This window comes from Bufo gargarizans, unplaced genomic scaffold (genome assembly GCF_014858855.1).
Source record: "Bufo gargarizans isolate SCDJY-AF-19 unplaced genomic scaffold, ASM1485885v1 original_scaffold_1081_pilon, whole genome shotgun sequence".
NCBI classification, from domain to species: Eukaryota; Metazoa; Chordata; class Amphibia; order Anura; family Bufonidae; genus Bufo; species Bufo gargarizans.
Window position 1 is genome coordinate 201,841 of NW_025334227.1, and position 24,202 is coordinate 226,042.

Below are 24,202 nucleotides of genomic sequence, written 5' to 3' on the forward strand. Positions count from 1 at the left end.
TACGGGTGGGTAGCCCTCAATAAAGAGTTGCTGTTTTTACATTCAACATAGAGCCTCGTCTCATGTGTGTGGGGATTGCTATACGTGTATACTCTCCTGGCTATTACTAGTAGCTCTTGTAAGAGCTGTTCCTGTTTCCTGTGGTGGTATCGGTGTCGAGCGGAGTGCTTGGAGTCCCCGGGAGGCACTGGGAGCATCCATTAACGGAGGTACCCGGTCGGGGTGCTAGGAGATCCGTTACAATAGTCTCCTCCACTGGCGAGAAGGCGATTGCCGGGAAGGAATGCTTCCCTCCCGACAATCGCCTGCATAATCTGCGGGGTCTAATACAGCCTTCAGTTCAGCAAGGAGGTCCGTGAGAAGAGCTATTGTCTGGGGTGCAGTTGTTTCTGGATGATTACACATTTAGGGAATTAATATATCCAAAATTTTAACCTCAAGCAATATTTCAACAAATTGGATGGTGGAGGCATATATAAAGAATTGGTGAAAATACTACGCTTACTTTGTGGACTATTAGTCTTGTCAAGTTTCGTAGTAGTAACTCGAGATACAGCGGTGTATTTACTGTCATCAGCTGAAAAAGAAATGGCTCAATAAGTTTCAACTTAGAAAATAATAATTAATAGTTAATACATTCCATCTCTAAGCCTAAGCTAGCCGTAGGCCATAGACAAAATGTGTCCCATTGGGAACTATTCTGGATGATCTTTAGATGAAATCTTTGCTTGAACACACGTTCCCACATACGATTCGATGCATCACTGACCTCTCTTGGACTCCTAAACCATTATCAACGCCATTAAAATTAACATGAACACTTTTTGGATGCATATGTTGTTGGTACAATGGAAACCTGCTGTCCCGAGCACCATGTCACTTACCCCTTAGCTTACCCGCTGGTCATCGACTATCCTCTCACAGTGGGTCTGGCCGTCGGAGTCCCATGTTCCAACTTTGGCCTGCCTTCTGCCAGCGTAGGCCTCTCCACCCTGTCTCTAGGATGCCCACACACAATTCCTTTGGCTCTTAAATGGCCAGCACATGCACTGTAATCCTTCCCCCCCACCTGTAGCTGGTCACCCCTGAGTATTGTAGGTGCCTTCCTCTATAGTTTGCTAGTCCCTGTGTAAGGTATGCAGTTTCTTTTGTCTGCTTATGTGCTGACCTCTATCTAATTCCTGATTCTGACCCTCTGCTGACTGACCTGACGTGTGGTTAATTACCGTATTGACCCTTTGCTGCCTGCCCTGACCTTGGACTTGTTTCACGGATCTGCAAGAACTCTGCCTATCTTGACCTCGGCCTGTTTCTGACTATGAGTTTTGCCTAATCCCCTTGGTGCCCAGTCAGTCAGCTGTCAGCTATGCCAGGGCTACTCCAGAACATAGCGGCCTAGTGGCTCTCCTAAACAAAATTCCAGATCCCTGTATAGGAGTTAAAGGGTGAGTACTAGGGGATTGTCAGGAGAACACCCTTAGGGCTCATGCTCTTGAACATGTAATGACCATGCCCATATTGCAGCCCAACACACAGCGGGTCCGCTATATACGAGCACCAGCCATGTGCACACATGTGTTTCACAGTTGAAGTCCCATTCACTTGAACGGGTCTGCAATCCAGAAAATATGGTGTAGAGGCAAAGAGCGGAAGGCCACAGAAGTACTACGGAGTGCTTCCGTGGCATTTCGCTCCGTGCCTCCCCACCTCAAAAAAATAGAACATGCTCTATTTTTTTTGCCGTGTGAATGGATCACGGACCCACTAAAGTTTAATGGGTCTGCATCCATCAGCGCCGGCCACATGAATGGTGGGGTCCCCAATGCATGAGGCCTTAGGTATAGCCCAAGGTCAAACCAGTTGGTTGGCATCGTGCTTCCACAGCCACTGATCATTAAAGTTGTTCAGTATTTTCTGGATGCACTACCGCTCATTAATATTTGTTATTTCACTTGAGGTTGTGCATTCAGGTTTAGGAGAAACATGTACCGTGTATTGTGATCCTCTTCTGTTTTAAAAAAGGCTATTGAAACTGCTTAAGATTATGTGGATAACCCACAATGACAAAACTGGCGTGTAGGTGACCAGCCAGGTGCACGCCATCTGATTCTCCATTCTGTGTTTTTTTACAGTACATCTAAGGGTCAATTCACTCTTCCGTAAGTGTTTTGAGAACCCGCAAAACACGGACACCGGCAATGTGCATTCCTCAATTTGCGGACCGCACATCGCCGGCACTATGATAGAAAATGCCTAATCTTGTCCGCAATTTTTTTGTGGAAGTGGAAGCACGGATGCGGAAGCGCGGATCCGCAAATGCAGATGTGGACAGCGCATTCCGGCCCCGTTGAAAATGAATGGGTCTGCACCCATTCCGCAAAATTGCGGAACGGTTGCCGACGTGTAAATGGACCCAAAGAGATCAACTAAACTCCAAAGTTTTATGAGCTTACTGTAACTTTAGTATAACGAATAGCTTCTAATAATAATTACCTGTTGGTGGCCGAGGGTTATTGTTGGATGATCGGCGTTTATTGTATACATACACAAAGATAGAGATGATGACGATGAGTAGGAACAGCCCCAAACTTACAGATAGTATGATCATAGAGTGATATGACACTATGGAGAGACACAATCCATCATTAGATAATACTCGGGTTGACACGAGTGACCAGAACAGGATGACACTGCTCACCTTCTATCTGAACTTCCTTACTCCTCTTCTTTACACTGCCATTTGATGCTTGTATCTCACATGTATATGTCCCAGAATTTTCCTCCTTTATGAATTTAGCCTCATATATATTAGAAGAGTTGAACCCTTGAATGTCTTCCCCGTCTCTGTAGAAGGCGTACTGCAGTTCTGTAGTCTGCCTATGTTCACTAAGTTTTGTGTCACAAGTTAGAATCATGTTCTCCCCCTCGTTGACCAACTCTGGAGATACTTTCAGTACTGGAGGGGAGAAGAGCTCTAGAGAAGAATAAAAAATAAATAATAAAGAAAAATGGAGGGAAGGTGTCGAGGATGATGGTGAGTTTTACTTGATGTGAATATCAAGGAGGACTCCCTGTGGTGGTGGGGTGGTCCTTTTTGGATGACATAATTTCCTGTTTCCATTTTGTTAAAAAACAATACATTTTAAAAGGGTATTCCAATCTCAGACATTGATAGCATATGACTAGGATATGCCACCAATGTCAGATAGGTGTGAGTCCCACCTCTCGGAACAACTCCTTTGTCCAAAATGGGCCCCTTGAAATAAAGGAGAGTGCATTGTGCATGCATGGTCGCCCCTCAATTGAACACTATGGAGCTAGTAGAAATAGCTGAGCCAACGCTTGGCTATTTCCAGTAGTCCCATAGCGGTGAATGGAGAGGTGACTGTGCATGTACGATGCGCTAACCTTCACTGCTATAGGAGTTCCGAAAATAGCTAAGTGGCCTCACTCGGCTATTTTCTGAACTCCATAGCAGTCAATGGAGAGTATGCAGCACATCTGCGGCATGTTCTCCTTCACTTCAGCAGCAGTATTCTGATATAGGTGTGGTCCCACCTCAGTAAATATAGTTGGGACATAAACCAGTTGTGTGACCCCCTTCGTGACAAATTTTAACCCTACGAACAAATACACTTTTTCCTCTTCTGTGTTTCAGCAGTCTTAACTTTTTTTTCAGCAATGTTGCATAAGACCTTGAAGTTTGTGGGAGTTGTGGTTTTTAGCAACCATTTTGCGTTGCATACAATGTACAGGTTTTTTTAAATTAATTTTTTTGGGAGGAAGAGCGAGCAAATGAAAAAAATAAAGCAATTTGACAATTTTTTTACATGTTTATGCAGTTTAGCACTCTGTGTCAATAAGATGCTAACTTTATTGTAAAGGTCATTATGAAGATATGAAATTTATATCCGTCACTTTTTTTTACAAAATAACTTTTTGTTTTGTTTCATCGCTTTTCAAAAGCAATACCTTTTTTTATTATTATTATTCCATCAACAGAGTTCAGTGAGAACTTTTGTGCTGGACTAATTCTTATTGGAATCTTTCAGGGATACACATCTGAGTTTTTAATCACTTCTTACTCTTTTTTTTTGGGGGGGGGGGGGGGCAAGGGGGACCAAAATGGAAGCTAATTGTTCTTCTTCTTTTATTTTTTTATGGTGCTTCCTACCATGCAAGATAAAGGAGTTGTTGTTATGTAGTATGAGTCATTACAAAAATGGCAAGGTTAATTATGTGTAGTTTTTTTTTTTTTACTCTTTTATATTTTTTCAAAAATAAAAGCGTGTAAGGGAAAAATGGGTTTCTAATTAAAACTATTTAAAAAAATGTTGCTAGATGTTATGTGAGGTCTTTTCTATTCACATTTTCTTTTTAGCCCCACTAGGGGATTTAGCCGTGCAATCCTTTGGCCGCTTCAGTATTCCTGCAATACTTCTCTACTGTTATGTGTTCTGTCTGTCAGTGTATGGCTAACTAATGACTATTAGGTCCTGCCTAACGCAGAGTCTTATTAGGCTCCGATACATGGCAAACAATGGGTGCCATTGGTAAGCTTATGGCTGCCACATCCGCACCTTGCCATCCTATGTTTGTATTGCAGGGGTGCTGATGGGCTGACAGAGGGAGCTGCCTGTAAAACCCCTTAGATGCTACTGTCAGTATAGACGTCTGCAGCTAAGAAGCTAAATGGCCAGGATTGTGGTTAACTCTGATCCCAGCAGTTATAGAAGGGAGACGTTGCAGGAGAAGAGGTTGCTATTAATTAGCATCAAACTCAGATCCCTGAGCTTGAGAAAAGCATTAAAAGGATCCAACAATGAATTAAAATGGCCACCAACGACCTGTCCTAGAATGTGAGTAGGTCTGGGTTCCACCAGTTGCAGAGCTGTCTAGAGGTCTGAGGGGTCGGGGCCTCCTTACACATTACGCTCTGGCACTTGCATATGCTGTCAGGTTGTTTGGTCAAGATGACATATCATAGGCAGGATCACATCATTACCATCTATTGTAGATTAGTGTAGTGATCCCCCCTTCCCACTACCCTAGACAGCTCTGCAAGTGATGACACCCGGAGCTGCTCACATTCTAGGACAGGATGCAGGCGGCCATTTTAAACTATTCCCAGAGAACTCCTTTAATGACCTGTTTCTTTTGCCTAAGCATCGCTTGGGATAATAGGTAGGCAGTTACCACAGGACTGGTCACTATATTTGGCTTCTGAGATATTATTTGGCATTATTTTTATCTATTTTTACATTTTGGTTGTAGACCCTCCAGATTATTTCTATGGTGAATACCACTGGACCGTCAGGAATTTTGCATTATTATCAAGGGAGCACAGTACATTAGACCTGCGATGCTATGCGACGCTATGATACAATTAGTTCAGGTCAAGGAAGTCGCGGTCAGTCCAGAAGATGCGGCCAACACATGTGAATCCGTCCCAAAACATTTGTTATCAGTCCTGCCATTACTCATGCCCCTCACCATCATATTGTACAACACCCAAGGAGGATCCCCAGGGTATGTCTAGTATACTCAGTTATATGCCACCCTAAACCACCATTAATTATGGTATAAATCTCCTAAGTATTCTGAACCAGTAGGGATGATGGCATTAACTGCACTTATACGCTAGAACACTAGTGATACTGACATTAACTTCACTAATACACCAGACCACCAGTGATCCTGACATTAACCAACCAATACAGTAGACCACCAGTGATCCTGACATTAACCAAACCGATACAGTAGACCACCAGTGATCCTGACATTAACTTCACTGATACAGTAGACCACCAGTGATCCTGACATTAACTTCACCGATACAGTAGACCACCAGTGATCCTGACATTAACTTCACCGATACAGTAGACCACCAGTGATCCTGACATTAACTTCACCGATACAGTAGACCACCAGTGATCCTGACATTAATAACACTGATACATTAGATTATCAGTGATGCTGACATTAACCATTTTACTAGACTAGTAACCTTAAATCTGCGAGGATAATCTTATTTCCATCTCATACTACCAGCACATTTCACTATTTATTATTCATCTGCCACCAGCTGTCAGAACACCACGTGCTAGGTTTTCGTGGCTGTCAATATTCTGTTTGTTTAGCAATTGTAAAGCTCTTGCATGTGTTGTCCACTTCCCATGGCACCTGTGCTCACCTAGGTTAAATGTATGAGTGCATCTTAAATGCAGAAGCCTAGAATTTTGTCATATTAAAGCGCCCATAAATTATTTTTGGGGCCATGATGCCAGTTACATGTAGTGCTCTATAGTGACTAGAAATCAGTCGCACCCATCCTTTTAGATCAGATGATGAACAGCTTTGAAATGATCATTTCATCTTCCTTAGAACTCATGCATTTTACGATGAAGGATAAGAAAGTAGTCCTTATGTGGTCTCTGATGTATCATGACCTTATAGAGTATTTACAACATCTCGTTCTTGTGTTACATCAACAGTTTCCGAGGCGAGACCTCATGGGTGGTTCCATACTGAATAGTGTGAAGTTTTGATTTATTTTACATGTGGAATGCTTACCTTTTACCAATATGTTAGACCAATTACTGATCTTCCTTGTAGGGTGTGTTAAGGATTTTACTTCGCAGGTATAATTCCCAGAATGCTCCAGGTGAGCAGTCTGAACTTCATACTTATTAGATGAATCAAAATCCCCTACCATCTGTCCATCTCTGTAGAAAGCAAACTGCACTTCTGTAGGCTTTGTGTGTGGATGAAGAGTTGTGTGACAGGTCAGGGTCAAGACATCTCCTTCAAAAAATTCATTGGTCACTTTTATATTTGGATGTGAGAATAGCTCTAAATATGAAAGAGATGGAAAATACATTATATAGAGTGATTTTACACTTACAACAACACTGAATTCATTCATGGTCCAGAAAAGGGAAGAAGATATCAGATAATAGAACCGGTATTCATACTCGCCCTCTATCTGGATTAGTTCCTCTGCACTTTTCTTCCTCACTCTTCCATCTGTGGTTTGCACTTCACATGAATATTTCCCAGAATGCTCCAGCTGTACCATGGAGACATCATAGATGTCCTTGTCACCAAATCCCTGAACAATTCGTCCTTCTCTGTAGAAAGCAAATAGTATCTGTGTGTTTTGTCTGGGAGGATGGAGACTTGTCTCACATTTTAGGGTCATGTTATTCTTCTTAAAAACGGGATGTGGGGTCACTTTTATGGTCGGAGTTGTGAACAGCTCTAGAAAAAGAACTAAGTGTTAACTCTATAATATTAGGGTGATTTGCACTGGTAGACTACATTTCATAGACACAAGTAGCATTTTGACATTACAGCAACATTGGAGAATGTAGAGAAGACTATGCATTTCATCCGGGTACAAAACATTTCTCAAAAATTGTCCCAAAAAATTCAAATTCGGGCTGTCCTAAATCACAATCCGATTTTACTGATACATGTGAAATAGAGAAGACGGAAAGAACTTAAGGTACAGCCACACAATCAGGTTTTCTGGTGCAGTTTTGGAAGCCAAAATCATGAGCAGATTAAAACAAAAAAATTGAAAAGTAGTATCTGTTATTTATGCTCCCCCCCCCCCCCCCTTATGATCCACTCCTGATTTTGGCTTTCAAAAATGCACTAAGAAACCTGACCATGTTGCTATACCCTAAGCGTGAGATCGGCAGGGGAGCGACTCCCGGGACCCTCACCAATCTGCTGTACAACGACGCCACAGCACTCCATGAATGCTTATGCCTCTTCCTAGGCCCTGTGACCCCACTTTCATCTGTCACGTGATTTAGGCGCAGCTCAGTCCAGTTTAAGTGAATGGGGCTGAGCTGCAATACCAAGCACAGCCACTATTGAACAGTCAGCACTGTACTTGGCAAGGCTGCAGCACTCCCAAAACTCTAGCAAGCATTACAGTGATTGGTGAGGGTGCCAGGATTCAGACCCCTGCAAATCTGAAATTGATGACTTAGCCTGATGATTAGCCATCAATTTGAAAATCTTGGATAGCCCCTTTAATGGCCATGCAAGATTATTTGGCAAATGACAGTCATTAACAAACTTCAAGGAGTTGTCGCTTTCTGTGCAGCACGGCTGCTTTTGGCTCCATTGGGGTGTGTATTTTAAATATGCCGCATGTCAGTATACCCTTGGGAAACTGTACTTTCCACGGAATTTACCTTTTAAAATGCAAAAACTAGAAAATGTTAGGAGATCCGCTGCAGACTCACTACATGTGGACACATCCTAACTCTTGACCGTCTGCCACCCTACTTGTGCTCTCCACAGTGCTGCACCTCCATACATCTCTTCCCTCATTTCCATCTACGACCCTACTCGTGCTCTCCACAGTGTTGCACCTCTATACATCTCCTCCCTCATTAACATCTACCACCCTACTTGTGCTCTCCACAGTGCTGCTCCTCCATACATCTCCTCCCTCATTTCCATCTACGACCCTACTTGTGCTCTCCACAGTGCTGCTCCTCCATACATCTCTTCCCTCATTTCCATCTACGACCCTACTTGTGCTCTCCACAGTGCTGCTCCTCCATACATCTCTTCCCTCATTTCCATCTACGACCCTACTTGTGCTCTCCACAGTGCTGCACCTCTATACATCTCCTCTCTCATTTCCATCTACCACCCTACTCGTGCTCTCCACAGTGCTGCTCCTCCATACATCTGCTCCAGATCTCTGTCTACCACCCTACTTCTGCTCTCCACAGTGCTGCACCTCTATACATCTCCTCTCTCATTACCATCTGTAACATCCCAGAGTTATGTTACCCAACTCTTTTTCCCCGCTACCACATGTTAAGTGTATGTGTATTGTCCGTCTGTATAATCTATGTCATTATATTTATTTTCTAGGCCTGTTACATGTATTATACTGTAATTTCCATGTACACCAGCAGGTGGCAGCGATATGTAGCAGATCCTTAGACAGTTTAGTGTTCCTAAGCTGGAATAGTACATTCCAGTTTAGTTCCCCCTCTGTGAGCAGAAGTGGGCCGGTCCCATGTCCTGTCTCATGGGGAGGAGAAGGAAGTTCAGGGTGTGTACCAGCCACCCCAGCTAGGGGAATGTCGTGTTAGTAGGAGCTCCCAGTTCTAAGGATCCAAAACCAGGATCTTGTCTCGGTTGAGGCTAAAGATCAACATTCCCAGCCTGAGCCATCAGCCTCAGCTGGTTGACAAGCAAGCAGCACCTCCAGTCCTCCAGGAAGAGCATTCCCTGTGAGTATAGCTGTGAGTACTAATCCAGAGACCAGGAGAAGCCAAATTCCTCCTCAGCTTGTCAGACCCACACCAAGCAGAAGATAGACAGAGCAGAAGACAGATTCCTGCCATATCCTCCAGGCATATTATAAGAAGCAGAAGAGATATTGATCCCTGCCACATATTGCCAATACCTGCTGGGACTTAAAAGACTATTGCTGTATCTCGTATGGATTTATGCTGCAACCAGTAAAGACAAGTTGAATTATACTTCAACTCTGGATCTCATTCATTCCTCAATTACTCCTACTAGCAACACTCAATTTATTGCAAGTGAGCCAGGATCCAGGAGTCCAGCCGTACCAAGGTAGGAGACACTGTTGACACTATACCTACTGATACACAGAGCCATTACCCCCACTCTGGCATGCCTCACCTGGTATGTGAGTTGCAACACCTGCAATTGGCGCCACGAACAAAGAACTGTTAACTATATCTACACCTGACCCAGTCAGAGCTTATTATTGCGCCAGTGTGCATTAGTCCCATCCGGCTTACTGCACATCTACCACCTTACTCGTTCTCTCCACAGTGCTGCACCTCCATACATCTCCTCCCTCATTACCATCTACCACCCTACTCGTGCTCTCCACAGTGCTGCACCTCCATACATCTCCTTCCTCATTTCCATCTACCACCCTACTTGTGCTCTCCACGGTGCTGCTCCTCCATACATCTCCTCCTGATCTGTCTACCATCCTACTTGTGCTCTCCACAGTGCTGCACCTCCATACATCTCCTCCCTCATTTCCATCTACCACCCTACTCGTGCTCTCCACAGTGCTGCACCTCCATACATCTTCCTCATTTCCATCTACCACCCTACTCGTGCTCTCCACAGTGCTGCACCTCCATACATCTCCTCCCTCATTACCATCTACCACCCTACTCGTGCTCTCCACAGTGCTGCACCTCCATACATCTCCTCCCTCATTTCCATCTACCACCCTACTCGTGCTCTCCACGGTGCTGCTCCTCCATACATCTCCTCCTGATCTTTGTCTACCACCCTACTCGTGCTATCCACAGTGCTGCATCTCCATACATCTCCTCCCTCATTAACATCTACCACCCTACTCGTGCTCTCCACAGTGCTGCACCTCCATACATCTCCTCCTGATCTTTGTCTACCACCCTACTCGTGCTATCCACAGTGCTGCATCTCCATACATCTCCTCCCTCATTAACATCTACCACCCTATTTGTGCTCTCCGTTCTGCCAGTGATCTAAGATTAAAATCCACCATAATCCGTACCTCTCACTCCGGTCTATAAGACTTTTCTCGAGTTGCACCTACTCTCTGGAATGCTCTGTCCTGGAATATCAGGTCAATTCCCAACTTCCCTACCTTCAAACGTGCCATAAAAACGCATCTTTTTAGCCAGGCTTATCAAGCTTTCTAAAATGACTGTTTACCGAAGAAACCCCTTCCCCACCACCTCCTGAGGCTTGGATGTGATCTATACCACTGTTTTCAGTACAAGACTGGCTTGACTACTACATATCACAATCAACTACCTTATGTGTCACTCCCATAGATTGTAAGCTCTTGCGAGCAAAGCCCTGACTCCTAGTGCTGTGTATTAGGCTACTTTCACACTGCCGTTTTGGCTTTCCATTTGTGAGATCCGTTCAGGGCTCTCACAAGCAGTCCAAAACGGATCAGTTTTGCCCTAATGCATTATAAATGGATGAGGATCCCTTCAGAATGCATCAGTTTGGCTCCGTTCCGTCTCCATTCCGCTTTGGAGGCGGACACCAAAACGCTACTTGCAGCATTTTGGTGTCCGTCTGACGAAACTGAGCCAAATGGATCCGTCCTGACACACAATGTAAGTCAATAGGGACGGATACGTCACTGACACAATATGGCACAATAGAAAACGTTTTGGTTATGTTAAAGATAATACAAACGGATCCGTTCTGAACGGATGAATGCGGTTGTATTATCTGAACGAATGCGTTTGTGCAGATCCATGACGGATCCGCACCAAACGCGAGTGTGAAAGTAGCCTTAGCCAGTTATGTTGTGATGTATTTTGTTTCCTACATGAACCCTCTGAATTTGGAAAGCGCTGCAGAATATGGTGGTGCTATATAAATAAAGATTATTATTATTATTGGATAGAAAAGTCACCACAAATGTGGCTAATCTGATCTCAACCTGACACAGTAGTGAATCGTCAGGATACATGTTACTCCAATTATATTGTGCACATCCTGCCTGGATTTACCTTCTACAGATACAGAAGCTTCAGCTGCATATGCAGACGATGAACGATAAAAGACTTCTTTTGTACATTTGTATTTCCCGGCACTTGTCCTGTCTACATTACTAATATGAAATTCCTCATCATCGCTCCCGTCTGTAATGACTTTGTCCTCCTTGTAAAATCTTGAATGTTTTCCTCCATATCCAGGATAGTGGTGACATCGTAACGTCATCTCATCTCCTTCATAGACATATAGAGGGGTCTGCAGGATGAGCCAATCTGTAATACACAATGAGATAAGACAAGGGGACGTGTATGATCTCTTATCAGTCCTGTTACCTGCTGTGTATAAGACGAGGGGATGTGTATGATCTCTTATCAGTCCTGTTACCTGCTGTGTATAAGACGAGGGGACGTGTATGATCTCTTATCAGTCCTGTTACCTGCTGTGTATAAGACGAGGGGACGTGTATGATCTCTTATCAGTCCTGTTACCTGCTGTGTATAAGACGAGGGGATGTGTATGATCTCTTATCAGTCCTGTTACCTGCTGTGTATAAGACGAGGGGACATGTATGATCTCTTATCAGTCCTGTTACCTGCTGTGTATAAGACGAGGGGACGTGTATGATCTCTTATCAGTCCTGTTACCTGCTGTGTATAAGACGAGGGGACGTGTATGACCTCTTATCAGTCCTGTTACCTGCTGTGTCTAAGACGAGGGGACATGTATGATCTCTTATCAGTCCTGTTACCTGCTGTGTATAAGACGAGGGGATGTGTATGATCTCTTATCAGTCCTGTTACCTGCTGTGTATAAGACGAGGGGACGTGTATGATCTCTTATCAGTCCTGTTACCTGCTGTGTATAAGACGAGGGGATGTGTATGACCTCTTATCAGTCCTGTTACCTGCTGTGTATAAGACGAGGGGATGTGTATGATCTCTTATCAGTCCTGTTACCTGCTGTGTATAAGACGAGGGGACGTGTATGATCTCTTATCAGTCCTGTTACCTGCTGTGTATAAGACGAGGGGACGTGTATGATCTCTTATCAGTCCTGTTACCTGCTGTGTATAAGACGAGGGGACGTGTATGACCTCTTATCAGTCCTGTTACCTGCTGTGTATAAGACGAGGGGATGTGTATGATCTCTTATCAGTCCTGTTACCTGCTGTGTATAAGACGAGGGGACATGTATGATCTCTTATCAGTCCTGTTACCTGCTGTGTATAAGACGAGGAGACGTGTATGATCTCTTATCAGTCCTGTTACCTGCTGTGTATAAGACGAGGGGATGTGTATGATCTCTTATCAGTCCTGTTACCTGCTGTGTATAAGACGAGGGGACATGTATGATCTCTTATCAGTCCTGTTACCTGCTGTGTATAAGACGAGGGGACGTGTATGATCTCTTATCAGTCCTGTTACCTGCTGTGTATAAGACGAGGGGACGTGTGTGACCTCTTATCAGTCCTGTTACCTGCTGTGTATAAGACGAGGAGACGTGTATGATCTCTTATCAGTCCTGTTACCTGCTGTGTATAAGACGAGGGGACGTGTATGATCTCTTATCAGTCCTGTTACCTGCTGTGTATAAGACGAGGGGACATGTATGATCTCTTATCAGTCCTGTTACCTGCTGTGTATAAGACGAGGGGACATGTATGATCTCTTCTCAGTCCTGTTACCTGCTGTGTATAAGACGAGGGGACGTGTATGATCTCTTATCAGTCCTGTTACCTGCTGTGTATAAGACGAGGGGACATGTATGACCTCTTATCAGTCCTGTTACCTGCTGTGTGGGCAGCAATCCCAGGAGGGGGAAAGTAGTTGTGATAGTGGCAAAGATGAAGGTGGTATCTTTTTTGGCGGCAGTCCATAATGGAAAATGGAAGTGAAGTCAATGGCCAAGCCCATTAGGATACAATACATAAAGTCTCTCTTTGCTGAATAGATGATGGGAGTTGCAGTACATATAGCAGCAATAGGCACAGTTCTGAGGTATATTCCAGAGTAAGCTTTTCCCAATAACTGTGTATAGGCAGTGAAAATACTAGGAATCCTCCCACAGCCTCGCTATATAGTTCAACCTTCCCAAATAACCACAGGTGTGCAATTTTCATTAACACTTTCTGCAATGCCCAGTCTGCCTGGTACAGATACTAGGGTAGTGGGCTCCAGAGTCAATTAAGGCCCCTTTCACACGGGCGAGTATTCCGCGCAGATGCGATGTGTGAGTTGAACGCTTTGCACCCGCACTGAATCCCAACCCATTCATTTCTATGGGGCTGTTCACATGAGCGGTGATTTTCACGCATCACTTGTGCGTTGCGTGAAAATTGCAGCATGCTCTATAGGGTTGCGTGAAAATCGCAAGCATCAGCAAGAAAGTGTGGATGCGGTGCGATTTTCACGCACGGTTGCTAGGAGACGATAGGGATGGAGACCCGATCAGTATTATTTTCCCTTATAACATGGTTATAAGGGAAAATAATAGCATTCTGAATACAGAATACATAGTAAAATAGCGCTGGAGGGGTTAAAAAAATAAATAAATAATAAAACTTACCTTAATCCACTTGATCGCGCAGCCGGCATCTCTTCTGTCTTCTTTCTTTGCTTTGTGCAGGAAAAGGACCTGTGGTGACGTCACTCCGGTCATCACATGGTCCGTCACATTTTACCATGGTGATGGATCATGTGATAGACCATGTGATGACCGGAGTGACGTCACCACAGGTCCTTTTCCTGTACACAGCAAAGAAAGAAGACAGAAGAGATGCCGGCTGCGCGATCAAGTGGATTAAGGTGAGTTTAATTTTATTTTATTTTTTTAACCCCTCCAGCGCTATTTTACTTTGCATTCTGTATTCAGAATGCTATTATTTTCCCTTATAACCATGTTCCCTTATACCCAGCACCTGTTCAGTAGGTTTTTTGTTTCATCTTTCAGTCTCGGGATGAAGGTTCCCTGGACTAGGTCTAGCTTTTAGCAGCTCACACTAACGTGCCCTTTCTCTAGGCCGGCTCAGCAAGGGGGTGGAACCAGCCCATCACCCGGGCAATTGCACCAAGATTGCCAGTTTTAACTAATTACTGCCCATAGACAACCATTGCTGAAAACTAGTGCATAAGGAAATTGGTACATTAACAATAAATCACAACATTTAACAGAATTACTCACTATCACTAACATCCAGTCTAGCGGGGTCGCTTATTTCTCCAGTACTGGTCTGACATCCGTAATTTCCACTGTGTGATGTTCCAGCATTTTGTATTGTATAGGATTTTCCACTGTGCACTTGCACATGGTCTTTGTACCATATATACTTCAGATCTTCTCCTCTAGTAGCCTCCACATCACAGGTCATTGTTATAGACTCCGTTGTGAATATCTTCTTGTAGTTTGGAGTGAAGGTCACCACAGGTCTGATGGAGGCTCCTATAAGACATCATGTATTACACTGAGGAATTGTAGACAGTCTTTTCCGAGAACCAATCAGGAGCCAATCAGGGCAATCTCTCCCCCGTTCCTCCTCCCAGTGTCATGTGATCATCCTTCTTTTTACTCTCTCCTGGTATTTCCCTGCCAATTCTCAAAGTAAAATGGCTCTACGCGTAGTTTTATGTGGTTTGTCTGAAGGAAATCAGGAAAACTTTGGATTCAGTTTGCTACTAAGTTTTTGAGAAATTCAGAACCAATCATTTTAGTTCAGAATAGCTTCGCTCATCCTTACCCCGTACATATTAGAATATTGTCAGCCAGCCCCCAAGTTTTTTCTGGTTGGCGTTTGTTAAAGGTGTTTTCTGGGATTTTCATATTGATGTCTTCTCCTGATTACCAGGTTGGTGAGGGTCTGACTCCTGGCACCCTGGTAAGCTGTATTAAGAGGTCGTGGAGCTGAGCTGCAATACCGGGCACAGCATCTATGTAATGAAAGGCACTGTACTTCAAGGAGGACGCGGCCCTCACCGGAGCTGTGGTGATCGCCGTAGCTTTCTCAAACAGCTGATCGGTGGAGGTGTCGGGTGTCAGGCCACAACCAATCTCATATTGATGACCTATTTTGAGGGTGAGCCATCAATATGAAAATCCCACAGAAATCCTTGAAGGGAGAACTCGACCGAAAGCCAGAAAATGGAAAAGTAAGCTTTTCAGTGAAGGTTTCCTCAACTTTATTGAAATAATAAGTCAATGTACATCTTTAATGTAATAGCTACACCAGGCTGGCCCATGTAATGGTAATTACCTGTATGTTAATCCATGTAAAATGCCACAATGGTGAGAACATGGACTAAACCTCCAAGTATGAACTTACACAGCACATTGTGTGATACAAGTGACCTCACGGTTCTCCATATATAAGGTTCTATTATAGAGAATAAAGCATGAAAGGATGAAGCTTACCTTCTTGTAGGAGAACCAACCCTGTAAAACAGAAGAGAAGTAGCATTATCAGGCATATAGTCCTGGTTCATTGGAGGTTGTTGCTACTACTGTTGCGCGAATTGAAGTTCACAAAGTGGACTTCGATCCGAATTTCAGGGAAAATTAGATTTGCCGCAAAGCCAAATTTCCTTGTGCTTCGTGGTAACAAATCAAATTTCCCTAAAATGGCGTAAAAACTCACATCGTTCTTTTGTGTGCGAAGACTCTGCCGATTCCTTCTTGATTGAAGATCGAGTGCGAAATCTTGTGCGCGGTGAAGTATGATGTCACCTCGCCGGCCAGTATGATGTCATCACACGCACTGCGTGAGGTTTTGCGCTGGATCGGATCTTCAATTAAGATGGCCACAGCGGACTCTTCTTGAGCAAATGGATAAGGTGAGTATTTAAATTCTTATTCATCTCAGATGCCGCGATCAGCTATGAACATGGCATCTGAGGGGTTCAATGACTGGGGAGCAGCAGTGTGAAATTCGGTGAAGCAGCCGAATCGAAGTTTTGAGAACTTTGCTCACCTGTAGTTGTTACCCCTAGTGTAAATGCATAACTAGTATAAGTGTAACCCAACAGGAGGTATAAGACCAGCACAATGTCCCCTCACAGATGCTTCTGTAGGTGTAGCTGTTCGTGCTTGGAAATCTGGAGTCGGTTAAACCAAGGTCCACACCAACTATCAGCAATCTCTCCACACCTGCACCCAAAGGAGATATTAACTACTGTACCTTTTTGTTGGCCACTTAAATGAATATTCAGAAACAAATTAGCTTTTTAGCTGGTAAATAAAAGTTAACAATATACCTAGAAAGAAAGGGTACAACTACACAGGCAATACTCCTTCCCCTACTGTCAATCTGCAGCATTTTTGGAAACAAATATAGGGGTTGATCTCCTGCTGATCAGTTCAATCTTAACTACAGTCCAGCTGAGGGAGTTGGGCTGAACATTCATTATGTCCTACTGAAGATTGGGGGGAGGTTCCTGCTGCAGCCAGTTATCTTACAATCAGACAGAGCACAGTGGGGAGGATCCATTTAGTGGGAACAAGGTTTGATACTTATTGCCTTTATTCTGCAGTTTGTGGCCTGGCGCAGCTCAGTTAAAAACTTTGTGGAGGTGACTACCTCTTGTTTTATAAGGATTGCAGCTCCTTCCCGATCGAAACCCAGAGGTTCCATGGATAAGCTATGTAGAGAAGATTCACCTGGTACACCAGGGAGCTGTCCACATATCGATGCACATGAAAATGTTTTATTTAAAACAAAGTACTAAAATGACAGGTTTGTATGACACTTTTCAGAGACAATCTGCTTCTTTCTTCAGATACAACCATCAAAATAGACTACAAGCAATTAACAAGGAAACTTATTGGATTTTTCCTTTCAGTTCCCTAGTTCCTGATGGTCTGAATGGAACTATAGAAAGAATCATATAGTAGTTATTTACAGCAAATATTGTATTTATGATTTTTTTGTGAATGATATGTTTTCTGATTCTTTTTGTAATTTAGGGCTCATGCACACGACAGTATTTTGCGTTCAGTATACTGGACGTTTTTTGAGCTCAGTATACGGAACATATACTGAACCATTCATTTCAATGGTTCAGCAAAAAATACTGAAGTGTCTCAGTGTGCATTCCGTTTCAGTATTTCAGTATTTCCGTGCCGTGAAAAGATAGAACATGTCCTATACTTGTCCGCAAATCACGGTGCTTGGCTCCATTCAAGTCAATGGGTCCGCAAAAAAAACGGAACACATACGGAAATGCATCCGTATGTCTTCCGTTTCCGTTCCGTTTTTTCCTGAACCATCTATTGAAAATGTTATGCCCAGCCCAATTTTTTCTATGTAATTACTGTATACTGTATATGGCATACGGAAAAACGGAACGGAAAAACGGAAAGGAAACGGAAACACAACGGAAACAAAAAAACGGAACAACGGATCCGTAAAAAACGGACCGCAAAACACTGAAAAAGCAATACTGTCGTGTGCATGAGGCCTTAGATGTAAATCTTGTTGAAGGCTTGTGTTTGTGCGCTCTGTGGTCAGTGCTGATCCCCATCCTTCATCCCGGTGCGCTGAGGCCTTTAGCTTCCAAAACACATGAGAACCTCCACCCTCAAAGGCCCCATTTTAGAAACTACACCCCAAAGAATGTGATCCATTCTATATGAATTATAGGTGTTTACATAGATTTTATTATTTCATAATTTGGCCATGAAAATGAACCCCTTTCCAGCATTGCATGTCAGATCTTTAAAGATTGTGCCCACTCGAGCAGACACCATAGTCCCCGGGTGCGTACTGTTCTGTACAGCAGACTCCCAGACCTAATGTCTGTCGTAACCACAACATCTGAGGTGTCTTTCCCTGGGAATGCTGCACTCCCGGGGTCTGAACAGCTTCCCAGTAGCAAGATCAAAGCAGCCACTTGTTTGCTTGTGGTAGCCTCAAGCCTGCTAGAGGCTCCCATGCCTGCCACTGCAATGTTCCTATGGAACATAGCAAATTTCCCTTAGACGGCAATGGTATGATTGAATGTGCAAGTCCCCTAGGGGGACTTAAAAAGAGTGAAAAAAAAGTAAAAAAAAAAAAACGTTTTTTAAAATATATGTAAAAAAATATATCTAAAAATGCAAAATACCCCTTTTCCCCATATTAAAAGTAAATAATAAAAAAAATAAGGTTCATAGGCATTACCGCATCCCAAAATACCCGTACTCCTTAAATATGCGTATTTATCCCATGCAGTAAGTGCAGTAAGAAAAAAAATCTAAATAACTGATTTGCCTTTTTTTGTCAATTCATCTGCTTAAATTTTTTTTTTTTAATTGATCTAAAAGTCATACACACACAGTACAGCTCACCATTTGGAATTTTTCTAGCTTCCCACTACACTGTAAGTAGTATTAGCGGTGCCATTACAAAGTGCAGCTTTTCCTACAGAAAACAAGCCTTCATATGGCTATATAACCTCAAAAATGTAAGAATTATGGCTCCAGGAAGGCAGGGAATGAAAAACAAAAATGCAAAAACAGAAAATCGCCTGGTTGGGAAGTGGTTAAAGGCTACATTTTCTTATAATATGTGGTTGTAATTGCCTTGGTGAAACAATACTTATTTGTTCATGCAAGTGCACATGTAATAAACCAGTGACTTTTTGACCAGGGTGGCCTCTCCTCAGGATCAGTGGGGTCTGACACTTTCAACACTCCCCTTCCAATAGTTTTTTTCTTTTCAGTTAATTTGCTTCACATATTAGGAGAGGATACTAGTAAATCCATATATTCATTAATATACAGTACAGACCAAAAGTTTGGACACACCTTCTCATTCAAAGAGTTTTCTTTATGAAAATTGTAGATTCACACTGAAGGCATCAAAACTATGAATTAACACATGTGGAATTATATACTTAACAAAAATGTGTGAAACAACTGAAAATATGTCATATTCTAGGTACTTCAAAGTAGCCACCTTTTGCTTTGATTACTGCTTTGCACACTCTTGGCATTCTCTTGATGAGCTTCAAGAGGTAGTCACCTGAAATGGTCTTAACTTCACAGGTGTGCCCTGTCAGGTTTAATAAGTGGGATTTCTTGCCTTATAAATGGGGTAGGGACCATCAGTTGCGTTGTGGAGAAGTCAGGTGGATACACAGCTGAAAGTCCTACTGAATAGACTGTTAGAATTTGTATTATGGCAAGAAAAAAGCAGCGTAAAGAAAAACGAGTGGCCATCATTACTTTAAGAAATGAAGGTCAGTCAGTCCGCAAAATTGGGAAAACTTTGAAAGTGTCCCCAAGTGCAGTCACAAAAACGATTAAGCACTACAAAGAAACTGGCTCACATGCGGACCGCCCCAGGAAAGGAAGACCAAGAGTCACCTCTGCTGCGGAGGATAAGTTCATCCGAGTCACCAGCCTCAGAAATCGCAGGTTAACAGCAGCTCAGATTAGAGACCAGGTCAATGCCACACAGAGTTCTAGCAGCAGACACATCTCTAGAACAACTGTTAAGAGGAGACTGTGTGAATCAGGCCTTCATGGCAGAATATCTGCTAGGAAACCACTGCTAAGGACAGGCAACAAGCAGAAGAGACTTGTTTGAGCTAAAGAACACAAGGAATGGACATTAGACCAGTGGAAATCTGTGCTTTGGTCTGATGAGTCCAAATTTGAGATATTTGGTTCCAACCATTATGTCTTTGTGTGATGCAGAAAAGGTGAACGGATGGACTCTACATGCCTGGTTCCCACCGTGAAGCATGGAGGAGGAGGTGTGATGGTGTGGGGGTGCTTTGCTGGTGACACTGTTGGGGATTTATTCAAAATTGAAGGCATACTGGACCAGCATGGCTACCACAGCATCTTGCAGCGGCATGCTATTCCATCCGTTTTGCATTTAGTTGGACCATCAGTTATTTTTCAACAGGACAATGACCCCAAACACACCTCCAGGCTGTGTAAGGGCTATTTGACCATGAAGGAGAGTGATGGGGTGCTGCGCCAGATGACCTGGCCTCCACAGTCACCGGACCTGAACCCAATCGAGATGGTTTGGGGTGAGCTGGATCGCAGAGTGAAGGCAAAAGGGCCAACAAGTGCTAAGCAACTCTGGGAACTCCTTCAAGACTGTTGGAAGACCATTTCAGGTGACTACCTCTTGAAGCTCATCAAGAGAATGCCAAGAGTGTGTAAAGCAGTAATCAAAGCAAAAGGTGGCTACTTTGAAGAACCTAGAATATGACATATTTTCAGTTGTTTCACACTTTTTTGTTATGTATATAATGTGTTAATTCATAGTTTTGATGCCTTCAGTGTGAATCTACAATTTTCATAGTCATGAAAATAAAGAAAACTCTTTGAATGAGAAACTTTTGGTCTGTACTGTATACATAAACACATTCTTCAATCCTAGTGTTGAGCGAATCGGAGTTCACGAAGTGGACTTCGATCCAAATTTCATGAAAAATTTGATTTGCCGCAAAGCTGAATTTCCTCGTGCTTCATGATAATGAATTGATTTTCCCTGAAATGGCAGTAAAACGTTTTAAAAGATCATACTTGCCTCATCCATTTAAGCACAAAGAGGTCACTGCGGCCATTTTGCTTGAAGATCCCATGCAAAATCTTGTGCGTGGTGACGTATGTCGTGATGACATCATCAAGCGTTGCTCAAGATTTTGCGCTGGATCTTCAAGTAAGATGGCCGCGGATGCCTCTTAGCAATCAAATGGATGAGGTAAGTACAATTATTATTTTTTTTGCAAACACAAAAATGCTTTAATATGGACTTCAGATGCTGCGATTAACGATGAACGCGGCATCTGAGGGGGTTCAATGACGGGAGGCGGTGCAATCGCCGTTCCCTGTCATTGCACCCGCTATTTACAAAGAAATGCACTCCGTGACAAAGTAATTCTTCACGACAAAATGTTTTTGTACAATTCGGCAAAGCAGCTAAATCGAATTTTAGAGAACTTCTCTCATCTCTACACTTTCTCTTCCAGAATTTTTTAGAGAAAAAAGAAAAGGAGCCTCCCCTTTTTTCTATATCCATATACTGTATATCCTATGCCTTGGTGCCTCGCCGATCAGCTTTTGCCTTGTAGCGCTGGGCGCCAGGACTACACAATGAACGTTGCTGGTATCCGGAGCACTCCTACCACTGAATAGAATGGGAACGGTGCTGCAGTTACTAGCTCTGTCCACTACACAATGGACGGAGTTGAGCAGCTGTGGCGCTGGAGATACGATTAAAAACAGCGAGGGTGAGGGATATCGAATCCCCACTAATCTGATACTAAAGGCTTGAAGATAAGGCATCAATATCAAAATCCTGGAAATCCATTTAAACGGGTTGCCTGAGTATTTATTATTATTATTATTATTATTTATTATTAAAACGCCATTCATTCCATAGCGCTGTACATATGATAAGCGGTGCACATACATAATACAGAAAATTGCACTAATCAAAAACAAGACGAGTTACAGACTGGTATAGAAGGAGAGAGGGCCTTGCCCGTGAGGGCTTACAATCTACATGGTATGGAAGAAGGACACAGTAGGTGCGGGTTAAGTTGGTCATGGCGGTATAGAGGCAGCAGGGTCACTGGTTGTAGGCTTGGCTGAAGAGGTGGGTTTTCAGGTTTCTTTTGAAGGATTCCACTGTAGGTGAGAGTCTGATATGTTGGGGTATCGAGTTCCAGAGTATGGGGGATGCACGGGAGAAATCTTGGAGTCGATTGTGGGAAGAGGTGATAAGAGGAGAGGAGAGAAGGAGGTCTTGTGAGGATCGGAGAGTGCGTGTGGGGATGTATCGGGACAGTAGCTCAGAGATGTAGGGAGGGGACATGTTATGGACGGCCTTGTATGTATTTGTTAGTACTTTGAAGTGAATTCGTTGGGCAATGGGGAGCCAGTGAAGGGATTGGCAGAGGGGAGAGGCAGAGGAGTAATAGGGTGAGAGGTGGATTAGTCGGGCAGCAGAGTTGAGGACAGATTGGAGGGGTGCGAGAGTGCTAGATGGAAGGCCACAGAGGAGAGTGTTGCAGTAGTCTAGGCGGGAGATGATGAGGGCATGTACAAGCATTTTCACAGGATCAAAGTTAAGGAAAGCACGTATGCGGGAGATGTTTTTGAGTTGGAGGCGGCAGGTGGTGGAAAGGGCTTGGATGTGCGGTCGGAAGATAGGCCATCAATTTAAGATGGTCAGGGGTCCAATTCCTAGTACCTCTGCCGACAATCTGTTTGTAAAGGCTGCACCACTCCATAAGTGCTTAGGCCTCTTCCTAGGCCAGTGACATCACGTTCATTGGTCAGATGACCTAGTTGCAACTCAGTCCTATGCAATAGACAGTGCTGTGCTTGGTAATTTTTAAGTAAGTTGCAGTTAGTAGGGGTAACTTTATTGGGTTCAATTAATAACCCATCACTGCATTAGTCAAAATGAATCCACTACCTGCAGCTTTTGACTCTCTGTAGTTGCCTATTGATTTACCATCATTAGTGTAGCTGCCCTTGTATTATAGGGAACTACGCGATAGCAATTTCCTCATATACTTCACTTATCAGAACTGTGATGTTATATTGAGATACTGTAGAGGGAGATGAGAATGTATGGGCCTGATGTTCTGGGATTTGTTCCTCATCTTACCCCATTGTGATATTTCCTATTATCGGAAGGTCTAGGGATGTTCATGACTGGTTTCATGAGGCTACAACTGCCCCATATGGTCTACTCCCATTCACTAGAACAAAGTGATCAGTGTCTTCTATCATTTACATTCAGAATAGTAATAGTAACAGTAAGTATACAACTTTCCATAAACCAATGAGATACCATTTTAAGGATGAGCGAATTGATTTTACCGGTTTAGAATTTGTCCCAAAATGTTTGATTTCTAACGAACCTAAGCTTTTATAATTTGTTGAGAGAGAATTAATTAAAAATTGGTAGAATTTGATTGATTTGATCATCTCTAGTATGTATATTTATACGTATCTTCTTGAGATATTTATGGAATAAAGACATGTAAGCTAGTCTCCTTTCCAAAAGAAAACTGAGTGTATCATACCAGGAACCCTGCTTTTTTGGGTAACTACCTTTTAACAAAGCTGAGCAAAGAAAATTAGCTTGGCTTCCTGAGAGGCCTTGGTTTGGGTAGTATTTCTCCTTATGGAGGACACCATGTATACATAAGGAGTATCATAAGCCAGTCACCGCTCCTCTGGATTTCTGGGAAAAATGTATGGGGTACACTTTCTCCTTATGGAGGACACCATGTATACATGAGGAGTATCGCAAGCCAGTCACCACTCCTCTAGATTTCTGGGAAAAAATATATGTACATTAATACATCTTCCATCAGCTAAGCTTAGAAAAGCAAATTTAAATATATTTTCCAGAAACCCAGAGAAGTGTTGCCTGGCCTACAATATTCTGCACATGTACTCCGCATGCTAGGCGCTGTCCGTAATGAGAAAGAGTACCCCCAGACAACGGATAAATATTGGCCAGAAACTCAAATTGTGATACATGTGCAGTATTTTACTTCTACAAGAATAAATGATAAAGTTTATTATAAATCTAGTAATTATAATTTTTATATTTCAATTGCATATCTTGAAATAATAAACCATTATAGAATGATATATAATAATAATAATAAATTTCAAAATATGTGAAAATTAAATACTGGTACGTTCCTGCATAGTC

The 24,202-nt window shown here is 43.0% G+C and overlaps 1 protein-coding gene across 1 annotated transcript in view; it reads right to left on the reverse strand.

Annotated features, from left to right (window-relative positions):
* LOC122922951 (Fc receptor-like protein 5) overlaps positions 1 to 24,202 on the reverse strand; it is a 65,960-nt gene that overhangs the window by 40,416 nt on the left and 1,342 nt on the right. Inside the window, exons 2-7 of the mRNA XM_044273727.1 lie at positions 15,937 to 15,957; positions 14,713 to 14,970; positions 11,547 to 11,804; positions 6,979 to 7,260; positions 6,574 to 6,852; positions 2,699 to 2,974 (exon numbers count right to left, since the gene is read on the reverse strand). Of these exons, the coding sequence (XP_044129662.1) occupies positions 2,699 to 2,974; positions 6,574 to 6,852; positions 6,979 to 7,260; positions 11,547 to 11,804; positions 14,713 to 14,970; positions 15,937 to 15,957 (1,374 nt within the window). The remainder of the gene's footprint in view (positions 1 to 2,698; positions 2,975 to 6,573; positions 6,853 to 6,978; positions 7,261 to 11,546; positions 11,805 to 14,712; positions 14,971 to 15,936; positions 15,958 to 24,202) is intronic.